Source organism: Gekko japonicus, unplaced genomic scaffold, assembly GCF_001447785.1.
Source record: "Gekko japonicus isolate JY-2015 unplaced genomic scaffold, Gekko_japonicus_V1.1 scaffold19, whole genome shotgun sequence".
In the NCBI taxonomy this organism is placed as follows: domain Eukaryota; kingdom Metazoa; phylum Chordata; class Lepidosauria; order Squamata; family Gekkonidae; genus Gekko; species Gekko japonicus.
Genome location: NW_015164664.1, coordinates 1,398,238 through 1,411,915, shown reverse-complemented (window position 1 = coordinate 1,411,915; position 13,678 = coordinate 1,398,238). Strand labels below are relative to the sequence as shown.

The 13,678-nt window shown below is 49.3% G+C and overlaps 1 protein-coding gene across 1 annotated transcript in view; it reads left to right on the top strand.

Moving 5' to 3' along the window:
* Nucleotides 1-352: 352 nt before the first annotated feature.
* SHROOM4 (shroom family member 4) overlaps nucleotides 353-13,678 on the top strand; it is a 33,208-nt gene continuing 19,882 nt past the window's right edge. Inside the window, exon 1 of the mRNA XM_015408935.1 lies at nucleotides 353-526. Coding sequence (XP_015264421.1) covers nucleotides 353-526 — 174 coding nt within the window. The remainder of the gene's footprint in view (nucleotides 527-13,678) is intronic.

Genomic DNA, 13,678 nt, shown 5'->3' with positions numbered 1-13,678 from the left:
CCGTCCCTTTTTGCACCCAGTCACGAAGGCGAAACAGTGCGTGCTCACGGGATCGAAGCGCGCCCTCTTCCTCCGGAAAATCCTCCCTTTCGCCAGAGTCTGGCCACGCGTCATTTGGGGAATCTGCAAGGGTGGCGCATAGGCTACCCCGGGACCGGGAGCTTACTCAGAAGTAAAGGGCGGCACAGACACGCCAGCCCTCTCCGCCCGCCTCTCCCTGCCCCACCCACCGCGGCCGCCTCCGGCCCGCCCCCTGCCCAGCAGCAGCAGCAAGCAGCCTCCGTCCCATTGATGCCGAGCGGCAGTCGGTCTGGGCTGGCCCGCCGTGCGTGAGGGGCTGCGGGATGGTGCCATGGCGCGGCCGGCGGGGGAGGAAGCGCAGTCGCGGCGGCGGGGGGAGAGCCCGGCGGCGAGCCGGCTGCTGGTCTCCTTCCAGTACGTGCACGTGCAGCTGGGCGGCGGCGCGCCCTGGGGCTTCACTCTGCGCGGGGGGCTGGAGCACGGCGAGCCCCTCATCGTCTCCAAGGTGAGAGGCTCCCTCCGGGCCGCCGAGGCCCGTCGCCATGCGGTGCAGGCGTGCAGCCGGCTCTATTCCGTCGCCGCCATTTGGTTGTGTCTCCCGGAGTTTTGGTGTGCCCGGGAAGTTTGTGGTCTGAGGTCGGCGGGGGGAGGGCTGACCGCCTTCCTGCCTATCTCATATTTGCAAAACGCCGGGGTGGGTGGGGGTGGTGGCGACCCTCTTGTAGACCAGCGGGGGCTTGGGAGGAGACTCGGTAAGCCCTTGTCTGAGCGGTTCTGGCGTGGCCAGCTGGAGAGGTAACTATATCCAGCCGGGGTTATTGGGCCTCTCGAGCATCTCTGAGGACTGGCTGGGCCTTCGCCTTCGAACTGTGAACTGTTATCTGAAACTCCCAGGTCAAGGCCTTCATCCGTTTTGCTTGGCTTTGGCCCCCCCGATTGGTGGTGGCTGTCCAGCAAAGCAAGGTTGTTCCCAGCACCTTCAAACCTGAGAACCTTTACCTGGGGATGCCCTGGATAGAACCGGGGAGAACTATATGCTGCCCCTCAGTCAAGTCCTCCCAAATGGCACTTAGCAGTTGCTTTGCCTGAAAGTTGGCAAACCCTGCATCCTTATAAGCAAAAGTCTCCCCCACACACACACTTGGTGCCATATAATTTTTTCCCCTAGGGTAGTTGATGGATCCCTTCCTGTGCCAGCCTCTACCAGAGATGGCCTTTGGGGCTTGGCTTGCTCAGGCAACTTGGCAATTGGAATCAAACCCATCTGGGGACTGGCTGGGGCAAGAGGAGGAAGGCTGGCTTAGCACAGGCAGGATCAGAAGGTAAAAGCTGCCAGCAAGGATGTTGAGAGGGGTACGGAGGTCAAGAGCCAGCTGGTTTTGCACTGCCAGGTTGCGGATGGGTTTGAATAAGGGGGCAATCTCTCTTAGAGATGCCTTCCTGTGTGAAATTCCTGCTTCCCATCAGGGCATCCGCCTCTGGTTGATTGATTGGTACTGGGGTGTGTGTTAGCTTCTGTGGGTGGCACAGTATCCTTTATCCAAGGGGCAGGCAACATGCATACAACTGTCTATTCAGCAGCTGCAGCTAGGTCATCATGGGCTTTCACGGTTGCTGCTCCACTCCTTTGGAATGGTCTACTGCAGGGTCTCTTTAGTGGCTACATCTAGGAAGCATGCAAGACAGTTCTATTTCAGAGGGTGTTTGTGGGAGGGTGAATTCTTCCAGCAGGTTTAGCTGTGTGAGTTTTAAAATCTGTGCATTAGTTGTAAATTTAAATGGACCTTTGGGGTCCTTGCAACTTGTGATTGAATGTTTAGTTGCCTTGAGTCCAAGGAAATAAGGTAGGATATAAATTATTTAATTAAGTAGACTTCTCAGCTTGGCTGGTGGTGTTGAAGAATTCCCTGACTGAAAGAGAGGCCCTGGGATTCACCCCATCCCCCATTTAACTGGTGAGGGCAGCTTCACACCTCTGTCTATTAAATGATTGATGTAATGGTGAATAATCAAAGCTTGACAAAGCATCTAGTGAGTTTTGAGTAGTAAGAAGGCACTGAGCCTGTACACATTTTTTACCATAGAAAACATATTATACAGGAGGAGATGAAAGTTGCCGGACTGCTACTTGCATACCTACTAGCATAGGTAAACTCCAGACAAACAGCTAAATTCTGCTTGCAGCTGGTAAAATTCCACAATAAAAACCCTCAGTCACCTTTTGCATGACTTATAATTAGTTTTAGACATTTTCATAGTTATTCTGATATAATGGACTGTTAAACTTTTTATTTTTTAACATTTGAATAGTTTTAAGGTTGTATGTCTAAATATATATTTTTCGACAGAAAGCTAATCTGTTTGTATTTAACGAATATGTATTATTTTGACAAATGGTCTTTGACCGTAAGTAAACATCATTTATTCATTCACTAGCATAGGAAGGGGTAGGCTTTAACATGGGGTGGCTCTGGATCATGGCTGTCCATTTCTCCTATTCTTCTCTTCCAGGTATGGCTCTATGAAGCTGAGTTGTGTGCTTCACTTGGGGAAGTATTTCAGCAGTTTTAGGATGAGGAAGGGGTGGGAATGCAGTACAGTTGCCTAGAGTTTCCGCCTGCCCCTATTTGGCAGTGGGTACAGAGACAAGGTAGCCTTGCTGGCACATCCCATGCCCTTGCATTGGTATCTGGAGTCTCCCACTGATGGCCCCTGGTCCCCTGTCCCTGAAGCTGTACAGATTTTGATTTGTGGTGCCTTCTTTGCCTGCCCTTGGGAGCTTCCCTTGCCCAAAACTTGGTTTCAGGCCTGCTGCTTCTCCGCTTCAGATTTGGTTTCCGTGAAAGAGGCTTTGTGCTGCACTTCACCCTTTCTCTCCTTCCCCCCCTTAAAACATTTCCTGAAGTGTTGGTTTACCCAGTCTGTATTTGTTTTAAATCTCCACAGAAACTCCTTCCTGACCAATGGGAGAAACTACTAACCAAGTGTTGTGATAACTGTGTGGATTTCTAAATGCACCAAGAGGTCTTGCTGAAAGTAAATAGGGAAGAGACTGCAATTCCTGCAGGGCTCTCCATTGCATCTGCAAAGCTTCGCAATCCTGCGCTCTCTGCTCATTTTTGCCCCCTCTTCACAGTGTGCCCTGACGCCTTGCTCTCCTGCGTTGTTTGGTTCAGTTGCCAAAAAGCCACAGTGAGGCCCGTAGAGGAGGCTGACCCTGTCTCTAATAAGTCCAGGCAATTCTACCAAGCTTCTTGATTAGGAGGTGACCAGTCCTGTCTTGTGTTCCTGGGGTGATGGATTTGGCTTCCCCCCACTCTGCTGCGAAATCTCCTTCTGAGGTTCAAAGCTTTCTGCCTGGACCATTTTTTCACATTATAAAAGTCTTTCTACGGATTCCAGAAGAAAGCTGTGGTTTTTGACCTGAGATGGCTGTAGGCATGTGCAGTGAAGGCCCTGTAGCTTGGTGGTAGAACACCTGTTTTGCATGCACAGAGTTCCAGACTCGATCCTCAAGTTTAAAAGTATCTTGTATGTATGTAAGAGAGAGAACTAGCCATTGATGGTCATGAGGATGGGCCTTGAAAGATGAGGACTGAAATGTTCTGTCCTTATCATTTTTTTTGGGGGGGGGGGAAGGAATGCACACATGTATGTTTTTCAGTGTACATCCAGATTCTAAAACATGAAGCTTCTACTTGCAATAGTGAAAAAACAATGATTCCCACTTCATCCAGTTTTCGTCTGACCTCCTCCCAGGACACTCGTTGCTGGAAAGGGTGCAGAATGTTTGGGGGTGCTGCTACTGGTGTTGCACTATGTCCCACTTGATAGAAGTCCACAGCCCCACCATTGCATGCTCTTCCATGTTGTTAACATGAATCGGTGTGTGAAATAAACTCAGGTTGGCAAAGCTTTCCTCCTTGGGGTGGCACTGCCTGTATATGCCACTAACTCACTTGCTGATCGGACAGGTTGGAGTGGGTGGCTGTGTGCCAGGAGAGTCGGCTGGGTGCTGAGCAGCCAGGGCCAGCAGGCAGTGAATTATTAACTGTCCTTGTTCCTTGGCTGCCAGCATTGGCACTTGGTTCTTGGGCTCGAAGCAAGGCCACTCCCCTGGGTGGAATGCCTTCTTGATGCCAGGATTGGATTGGTCCCCACTGGAGGAGAAGAAAGGAGAAAGATTTCAGGTGTGTGGAGGATGGCTTTTGTGATGGCTCGTCTCATTCTCTTCTGTCTTGAGGCATCTGTGGAGGCCCACATGCCACAACTGCTTCAGGGTCTGAAGGCAAGACCCGGCTTGTGTAAAGTCATCATGGGATGGCTTGTGTGCATCAGTACCCACCTACCAGATTATACTTAGGAGCAGCTGCAGCACTGAGGGTGGCTTGTGACGGACATGCCGTCTACTTTCTGTGTGACCCCATGGCTGTTGTCTGCTGAAATAGTCGAGAGAAGTGGCTTCTGCTGTTTGCTATGGCCACTTCCACACAGCAGCGCCTTTCCACGTCCCTTGCATTATCACCGTGCATGTGAAACAGCTGTGGCTTTTTCTACACAGCCACAATTCTCTGTGTAGCTCTTCATTACTGCTACGTATTCAGAGGTGTTCCCAGCAGCAACAGGACATCCACGTGGTTGTTTCCCTTGCTGTTTCCTTGCCTTAGTCCCCATGTCCCACCTTCTTCCCTGCACCACCAGAGGATTGGGGGAGTGTTAAACACTGGTAATTGGTCTGTGGCTGTATTGTTTTAATGCTGTTTTTAAGCCCAAAAAAATCTCCTTTGTCAGTGTGTGTGTGAATGGCAGCCTCGGGACTGAGACAAGAAAAATGGCACTGATTGGGCAGGAGTGGCAAAAATGTGCACCTTCCCTTCTGTACTCCTTGTAAGCGTGCTTTGACTGTGATCTTCTGAATAGATCTCACCAAACCAGGTGTAGAAAAGATCACAGCAAAATGGGGGGGGGGGGATGGAAGCAGGAAAGAAAAAACACAGAAGAGGATGGCGTTCATGAGGATGCTTCCAAAACAGCGCTGCTGTAAGGAAGCCACAATGGAGCAAAATATCTGCATGGATGAAGGCTTTGATGCCACTTGAAAGTAGTGTGAGTCACCTCTGGGAGTGAACAGAGCTGAGTGGGAGCTGAACTGTATCCCTTACTTAAGAAATGAATCGCAGGATGCAGACTGCTTTGCCAGGTAGGCTTGGTCTTCAGAACGTTACTCCCAATCCCAGGGGTTGGTTGGCTGTTTGCTCTGAGCTTGGCTTGTTTCTTCATGGAGGTGTGACCGTGGATTAATTGGAGAGGCAATGTAGTACAGCGGTTGGTTGGACAAGGATTTCTGAGACCAGGGTTCAAGTCTCCATCAGGACTTTTTTTTCCCTTGGGGAACGCACCAGCACGGAGTTCCGGAACTTCTTTGACAAAATTCTTTTTAAAATGTTTACAAGTTCATGACTTTTCAGTATACAGATTGAAAACTTCATTTCCCTCTTGAGAGTTCTTGCGCCTCTTTTTCCAAAAAAACAAAACAAAAAAGCCCTGGTCTCCATCATGGTGTGAAGTGCACTAGGTGGCCTTGGATTAGTTGCACACTCAGCCTGACATACTTCACAGAGTTGTTTTGGGGATAAAATGGAGAGGAGCCCTGAGCTCCTTGGAGGAAGAGAGGGGTAAAATGCATACATAGACAGGACTGCTGAGCCAGGATGGTGTCTAAATCAGGCACCAACTCTAGGTTTCCTAAGTAGTTGGACTTCATTGTGTGCTTTTTTTCTTTTAAGGCCAAACAGTTTGTCCAAAGATTGGTATGTTTTGGAAAAGGCATTACCAACATCTTGGTTAGGGCTTCAGACTCCCAGTTGTGACCAGAATTCCCTCTTTCTTCATTGTGTGCTTTTTTTCTTTTAAGGCCAAACAGTTTGTCCAAAGATTGGTATGTTTTGGAAAAGGCATTACCAACATCTTGGTTAGGGCTTCAGGCTCCCAGTTGTGACCAGAATTCCCTCTTTCTCCCTTGTGTGCCCTGTTTCTTTTAAGGCCAAACAGTTTGTCCAAAGATTGGTATGTTTTGGAAAAGGCATTACCAACATCTTGGTTAGGGCTTCAGTCTCCCAGTTGTGACCAGAATTCCCTCTTTCTCCCCAGAGCTTCCTGTCCGTGTTTCCGTGTGCCCCAGTCCTTTTTGTTTTGTGTGCAGGAGATCATCCACACTTTCTGCAACTTGCTGGTTAGTGTTGGGTTAATGATACAGCTGATGCAAGCTTGAGTAACTTTCCTTGAATTGTGTATACGTCCAAGAGATGCAACAGAGGGCATGGTGGTGGGGAGGTGCCTGGGTCCCTCTCAGTGGGTATAAAGAGGGAGCCCCTCCTTGCTTTTCCTTGACAGGGTGGGATGGCACGAGCGTCTTCCTTGCTCTTCTGTTGCAAAGTCACCAGCCGCCCAAGCAAGAACAAGGGCCTCTTTGTGCCATAATTAGCCGTCAGGCCAAGAACTCCCTTTTTCTGTGTGCTCAGGCTTAGCCCTGCCCTCTTTCTTCCCCACTCCCTCCTGGAAGCTGGGGCCTGGTGTTGGGCCAAAAGACTTACGGCTCCTCCTTTCTCCAAATTGGCAGGCCTGGCCCGGCCCTACCCATTTTGGTAGTCAGAGAACCCTGTCTAACAGACGCAGGATCCATAATGCAGCTTCCTTTCCCGGCTCCCCCGTCTTGTGTGTCAGCAGTGGCCAGCAGACCTGCTCTCTGTGCTTCTCTGAAGAACAGCTCACAAATTACCTAAAACCGACAGTATACAATCAAATAATCCAACACATAAACACAACCAAACCTAGTACAAAGCTGCAGCAAAAGCTAGAAATCAGTATTTTGTAATTTAAAAAAACATAAGAGATGCAGCTAGGTTAGTTCTCAGCACTGCAAATAGTGCTGTTTTCAGTTGCTCCTCTGGCAAGGGAGTTCGATAAATTGGGCGCCACTCTTGAAATGGCCTGCTCAGCTCACATCTGACAGGGAAGGCACACGCAATGGGGCTCTGAGAAAGGTCCCAAATTCTGTGTAGGTTTATACAGGAAAATGTGACCGTTGATGTACTCTGGACTCACACGGTTCAAGGCTTCAGAGTTCAAAACCAGCAGCTGAATTGGACCCAGAAACCACTTAGAAACCAGTACAAATGGTGCAACTCTGATATGATGAGACCCATGTAACCAACTCTGTCAGAACTGACTACCTGCAGTATCTTAACTGTTCTTCTAATGCAGCCCCATTTAGCGCATTGTCACAGTAGCCTGATATAGGGTCTGAGTACCTGACCACTGATGGGTTTTGGAGTCCCCATGATGACTTGCTCTTCTGGTTTGGAGAGAGCCAATCGTACCTGAGCAAAGTCCTCTTGCTTCGATTTGGTGCTACATGCTGGGCTATTTTTGGGCAGGAACGCACAGGAACGGAGTTCCGGCTGGCTCCCAAGTTGGCCACGGCCAGCAGGAACTCATTAGCATAACAGGCCACACGCAACAGCAGAAACGCATTAGGATTGGCTACATTAGGGGTGTGTGGCCTAACATGCAAAGGAGTTCCTGCTACAAAAAAAGGCCCTGGGTTTTGACAACAAGCAAGGTAAACAGAATAAGAAGCAAAAGGTGGGTGTGGCTGGATGACCACACTTCTGGTAACATGGGCTATGTGCTAATGAGCTGTGCTGTCAGGGGTGTGGCCCAATATGCTAATGAGTTCCTGTTGTTGGGTGTGGCCTATTATGCTAATGAGCCCTGGCTACATGGAAGGACTTTAAGAGACTGAGTCTGTACAGCCACCTCCAACTACATCTCCCCTCTGGTGTGAAGAGCGGCTGCTGCCAAACAGCATTGTAGTCCAGAAAGTGGGGAGGAGACAGCACTTCCTCCCACAGCAGGGGGTCTGTGGGCTCCATCCAGCCGCAGGCCAGCTGTTTCCTGTGGGGAGGGGCACATGTCTGCTTATCTTCTCGCAGCCTACCACGGCATAGTAGGAGGAAAAGCTGGACAAAGATGATGGATCTCTTTGTCCCAGTGAGCTCTTCCTAGAAGGGATTTTCCTCTTCCTTGTTTCACTAGTATCCTTCCAGCCTCAGATCTCCACAGCATGTCTTCTGGCTTCCTCATCCTTCACAGTTCCAGACAATGTGGAATTCCAGATTTTACAGCCACTGTCAAAAGTGTTAATTAAATGCAAATCTGGATCATTCATTCTGAGCTCTGAATTCAGGCCCCCCAGGGGACGTCTGCCTTTGTCTGTAGGCATCAGTGGGCTGAATCCCTTGTAGCTTGTGTGGCAGAAGGCTCAGTTTCTAATGCTTCCACCTCTGCTGCCTTCGTTATGGTTACCTGAAGGCTAAGAAGGGTGTATTTTATCTCCTTGTCTTAGACTGGGCAGGGAGAGGTCGAAAGTTACTGTCTTAGCCTTCCTGGGTTTTGATGTGTTCTGACTAGTTTAGATATAAGTGTGGGGGGCAGGAGTGGTTTAAAATGTCCCCCCCCCCATGGATTGTTGCTTCATTACTCCCTTTCGCATAAAGCTAGGTATTGATGCTCTTGTTTGCCTGGCATGCTCAATGGTACTGCCTGACTGTTTGGGGCACCAGCATCTCCAAAGCTGTCCCGTTCTTCCTCATTCTTTGTTTTTGAAATCAGACCATTCCACATACCTTGTTTTTGAGAGGGTAGGGACCATTTTATAATTTATGTTCTTGGCATTACATCTAATTAGTAATTGCACTATGTGATTCCCAAACTCCCCGGATAGGTGGAGTGTCTAGACACTATGCCCCCATTGCCGCAGTCTTGCCTGGGCTTGGTGCCACAGATGGATGGACTGGCTTTTGGCCTCCTACACCTAAGCTGTCAAATGCTGTGGCCTCTCTGTTGCTTGTCCCACCATCCCTGGGCCATTTGCATCCTCTGTGGGACCCCCGTTTTGATTCCTAAAGGAGGAGTGGTATCTTGGGCTCAGTCAGCAGGCTGCTGAGGCTCTTGGAAACTGGAAAAATTGCCGGGCAAATGCAGGGATTCAGGGAGCGGGATTTCCCATTGTAGATAGGGTTGGATGGGAGAGGAGCATAGGACTGAACACAGGAACTTTTGATGAACTTCCAAAGAATCCTGTAGTTCTCTGGGAGGCAGTTTGAAAACCGCTGGCATGCGCTTGCATGACTGGGGCTTCAGAGACATGTGCGTAGCCTCCACATCCAGCACACTTACAGTCCAGGCCTGCTGTTTGCTCCACCCCAGCAAACTCCAAGCTCCCTGTTGCCTCCAGCTGGGATTTGAGGAATGAGAGCCTCTCTTCTTGCTCTGAGTGTGCCAGGCCCTCCGACTGTGTGCTGGCCGTCCCCATCTGGACTCTATTTCCGAAATACGGCTGAGATGCGCGGAACACAGACCCAGAGTTTAGAGCAGAGCGTTGTTTGTTTTCTTTCAGATCTGAGCTCAGCCCCTCGCAGCATTTTGAGAGAATGTGCTGATTTTGTACATAGCTGTGCTCTGTGTGTTTGGAGTTGCAGCAGACATATGTAGGTGGGGGGGGGGGGGGGGGGGGGACTGGCAGTGGCTGAATGGGGAGGTGGGATCATGGAGAGGGAAAGCTGGAAAGGATGGGAGATGCTTCCTTTTCCTTCCCCCCTTCTGAGGCCGTTCCAGTGTGTGTTGTCTTTCCTGCAATTGGGTTCCCTCCCTGGAGCTGTGACTAGACTTTTTCTAGCGAAGTAGAGTTGGGTCTCCATCAGAATTTGAATGAAGCATTCTGCTGAGGCTAAGGCTAACTTATGGGATATCATTCTGCCATTAGATCGTGATTATGTAAAAATAATTATGAAGGCATTGTAATTTTTGGAAAGTGGGAGGGTGCTGGTTTCCCAGCAGTTTGGCGGGCGAGGGTTTGTTTCCATAGCCCCTTCACAAGGTATATAGGTAAGAATCCCCTGTAGGTGTTCAGGCAGGAAGTGTTTGTGACTTTGAAGAGATTTGAAACTTTTCATTCCAAACGTCAATGGTTCAATGGTAAGGTAAGCAGCTCTTGTGGACTAGTGACTTCGGCCTTGTTTGCAAGGTTTATCAGCCCAGCTGTTGAGGCTTGGTTCAAAACTGGGAACTGAACTTTCACTGCATAAAACTGAGCTCTGATGGACTCCATCAGAGAGCCAGTTTGGTGTAGTGGTTAAGTACAGACTCTAATCTGGGAAAACCGGGTTTGATTCCCCACTCCTCCACTTGCACCTGGCTGGATGACCTTGGGCAAGCCATAGCTCTGATAAGAGCTGTTCTTGAAAAAGAGCAGTTTCGGTCAAGAGCTCTCTCAGCCCCTCCTACCTCACAGGGTGTCTGTTGTGGGGAGGGGAAGGGAGTTTGTAAGCCGCTCTGAGACACCTTTGGGTTGTGAAGGGCGGGGTATAAATCCAATCTCTTCTCTTCTTCTTCCGATGCAGAGCAAAAGTGGTTTGGTTAAGAAGCATCACTAATTCCACTGAAAATTGCTATAACAGAAATAAATGACAGATTCTGTACTCAAAGCCCCAGCATATGCATCTGTATGTGATTAACATACCTCCGAAGTTTTTTAAAAAAGAATTACAATTGAGGGCACGAGTCCTTGGCTGCTGGAGTTCATTTGTTGGTTTTCATGCTAGGTATTTCTTAGTGTTTGGTAAGCCCTTAGAACTGGCCGCTGTCAAGATGTTTTGGATTTAAATTAATTCTAAGTGGCAGAGTGTCTTCCATATACGTATGTTAAAAAAATGTATCTCATCCTGTCCTTTTGAGTTTGTCATCAATTAAGATTGTGATCTTAAGAGGACCAGAGGGGTTTTTCTGTTGGGGGAGGGTGAATTTAGTAATGTTAATCATTTATTTTAGCTCTTTCCAAGGGATAGTACTGATCAAATGCTGGAGAGTCTGTCCTTCCGTGGCTTCCTTTTGCAGCATCTCAGCATCCACTAAGTCTGCATCTGTGATGAACTGCAAAGGATTCTGCAAGCAGTGGGGAATGCACATTTAGAATGACAGAATCCCATTTTTTTAAAGGAATCTTGTAGTGCAATCTTGAGACACCGCTCAGTGACTGAACATCTCCCTGCTGCCACCTGTGGCTAAGAGCCTGGAGGTGTTGCATCCTGAACATTGCTTTCTTTTGCCTGAGCCATGCAGCATCCAAGTCAAAGACTTGGATTGCAGTCCCTCCCAGAATTTAATTGTCCCATCTCTGCCTTGGCAGGCCTTTTCCGTCATGGGGATTCCCAAACTTTGTACAGGAGGATTTGTTCTTTGTTTGGGATCTGTGGGCAGTTCCATTCTGTGGGAGGTGGGTGGGTTCTCCTCCTTTCCATTTGGACAAAGCTCACATTACTGTGTCCTGTCACTCAACTGCTTTGCTCATTAAATTCTGCTCTCCCGTCCAGAAGAGATTGGAGCCAATCTAGGTTTGAAATCTTGTCACAGCCTAGACTGGAATCTTGACTGGAATCTTGCCTACCTCTACAGCTTTGAGAAAGTTTCTCAACTTTCACACATCCCAGGATTAACTCTGAGAAGCAATTCATTGCAGCTGCTTAACAACTGTTTCGTAAAATGGCTCCTGTTGTGTGGCTTCTGGTTCACTTAGAAAGGCTCTTTCCCATTGTGTTAAGCTGCTCTGCACTATGCATGTATTAAGAAAGTCTCAGCAACATTAATTGGTCAACACATTCCACAGCCTTGGGGGTATCTTAGTTGAGTGTGTGTGATGTTGAGTCCTTTGGGACTTGTGGCTAGGCCCAGATTTCAAGGGCACATGAGATAGTTCCATGCTGGCATGAAAAACACATTGCCTGTAGACGAAGAGATGTTGGCCTTTTTTGTGCCCAGTGTATCAAAGACCTGCTGTGTTGGAAGTGGCATCTCTCTTGGCACATAGCAGGTGCCTCTGATTATTGACCTCTCCCTGCAAGCCCCAGGACAGGATCTGGAAGCTAAACCTAGAAGCACAGAAGGGTTGTGACATAGAGTCTTCTGTCAACGTCACCTGTGTTTTGGGGTATGCCTGACCACTTGTCAAAGCACATGAGTTAGTGGTGAGGTCTCCAGTTGCTCGGGGTATGTGTGTGTCAAACAACATTTCCTTTTCCTTCCTGCCTATCATCCACTCTTCTGTTAGCCAGAATAGTTGTGGCTTGCGCCCCTGGGCATGGCTTGAGCATGGGCTCCTCCAGCAAACAAGCAACGCAAGACCTTTGTGAGTTCTGAACAGTCCCACTGGCATTTTGGCAGCACAATAGGCCCTTGTGTTGGCCAGGCCACGGGGGAAGCAGCTGAGGGAGCCCCCTTGGTATTTCACGTGACTGCGACGGAGAAGGGTGGCCAAGCCCAGCTCTCTGCTTTGCCTGGTGCTGCAGCCCCAGCTTGGTTCTGGAGTCATTGCTGGCAGAACCGTCTCCTCAGGGGTCGCCGCTCTGCAGCCAGTAAGTGAGGGTGGACTGTAGCTGGAGGCCAGCCGGCAACTTTAGCACTGCTGGTTCTTTGGATGGTGCTTTATCCTGTCCGTCTGGGCTGAGCAGCCAGCTTTCCCAAGGGCTCAGCCCAGGGACCTGCCTTCTCTGCTTTGTCCCTTTATCTTGTTCCCTGGTCCAAGGGGAGGATGCAAGAGAAAAGGGGGAATTTCTCTCAGGGTGAGGTCAGGAAAGTGTAAGGCTCCAAAGCAGAGGGGAGTACTTTCCCTTGGAAGAAGGGTTGTGGGAGGGGGAGTTCCTTGGCTCCTAAACTGGGAAGTTGTTGGGATGGGTAGAGGCTGCTAATGGGAGCTGTTTCAGGGAAGGGAAGAGACTGTATCAGTGCCCCATCTCTCCTGTATGGAACAGCTGCAAGTGGTTGAGGATATGAAAGAGAGGTAGGTAAAGAGAAGCCCAGGCAGAAACCTCTCCCTCTGTAAGGTCTTCTTTTAGCCTAAGGACTGTTTTTATGAAGATCGTTTTACGCTGTTTTTAGTGCTCTGGTTGAGATTTTAATAGTGTATTAATTTGAATTTTCTGCTGTTTTAAAAATGACTTTATCATGCTTTACTTTGTGACCAGCCACAAACAGTTTCTCTGGAGAGGTGGCGTATGGATTTTCTAAATAAATAAAAGTGCTAGATCCCAGCCGCAGAAGAGAGAGGGGAGCATTTGTCCGTGGCATTGCCTGGTTAAGAGACTGCCCTGCGATATGGGATGGCCTCTGGTGGCACTGTCTGTGTGGTTCCTCTCCCTTAAAGCCCTTCCCACGCTTGCTACCGGTAGGGCACAGGAGAACTGTGTGTGGCAGTGGTGGAGGAAGTTGACTTGTTTGTTCTCTTTAATGCTAAACTAAGCAGTTTCCAGCTGGTGTTCATTTCTGCAGAGGGTGCCTACGAAGGACGTGTTGCTTGAAGCAAGACCTGCTTGGGAAGAATGCCACTACGTTTGTAAGAGAAAACTGGAGGGTCTTCCTCCATTTTCTCCCCCTCAGTCCTTGTGGCAGGCGGCAGCCGCTTGCTGGACCGATTGGGGAGCACCTGGGGGTGTGCTGTAAGGCCCTGGTGGGAGCTTGGCCTGCCTGCCTGCCTGCCTCCTCTCACAAGCCAGCCGGATGGTGTGGTTAGAGGGCAGTGGTAGGATATGGGCTGGAATCCCCA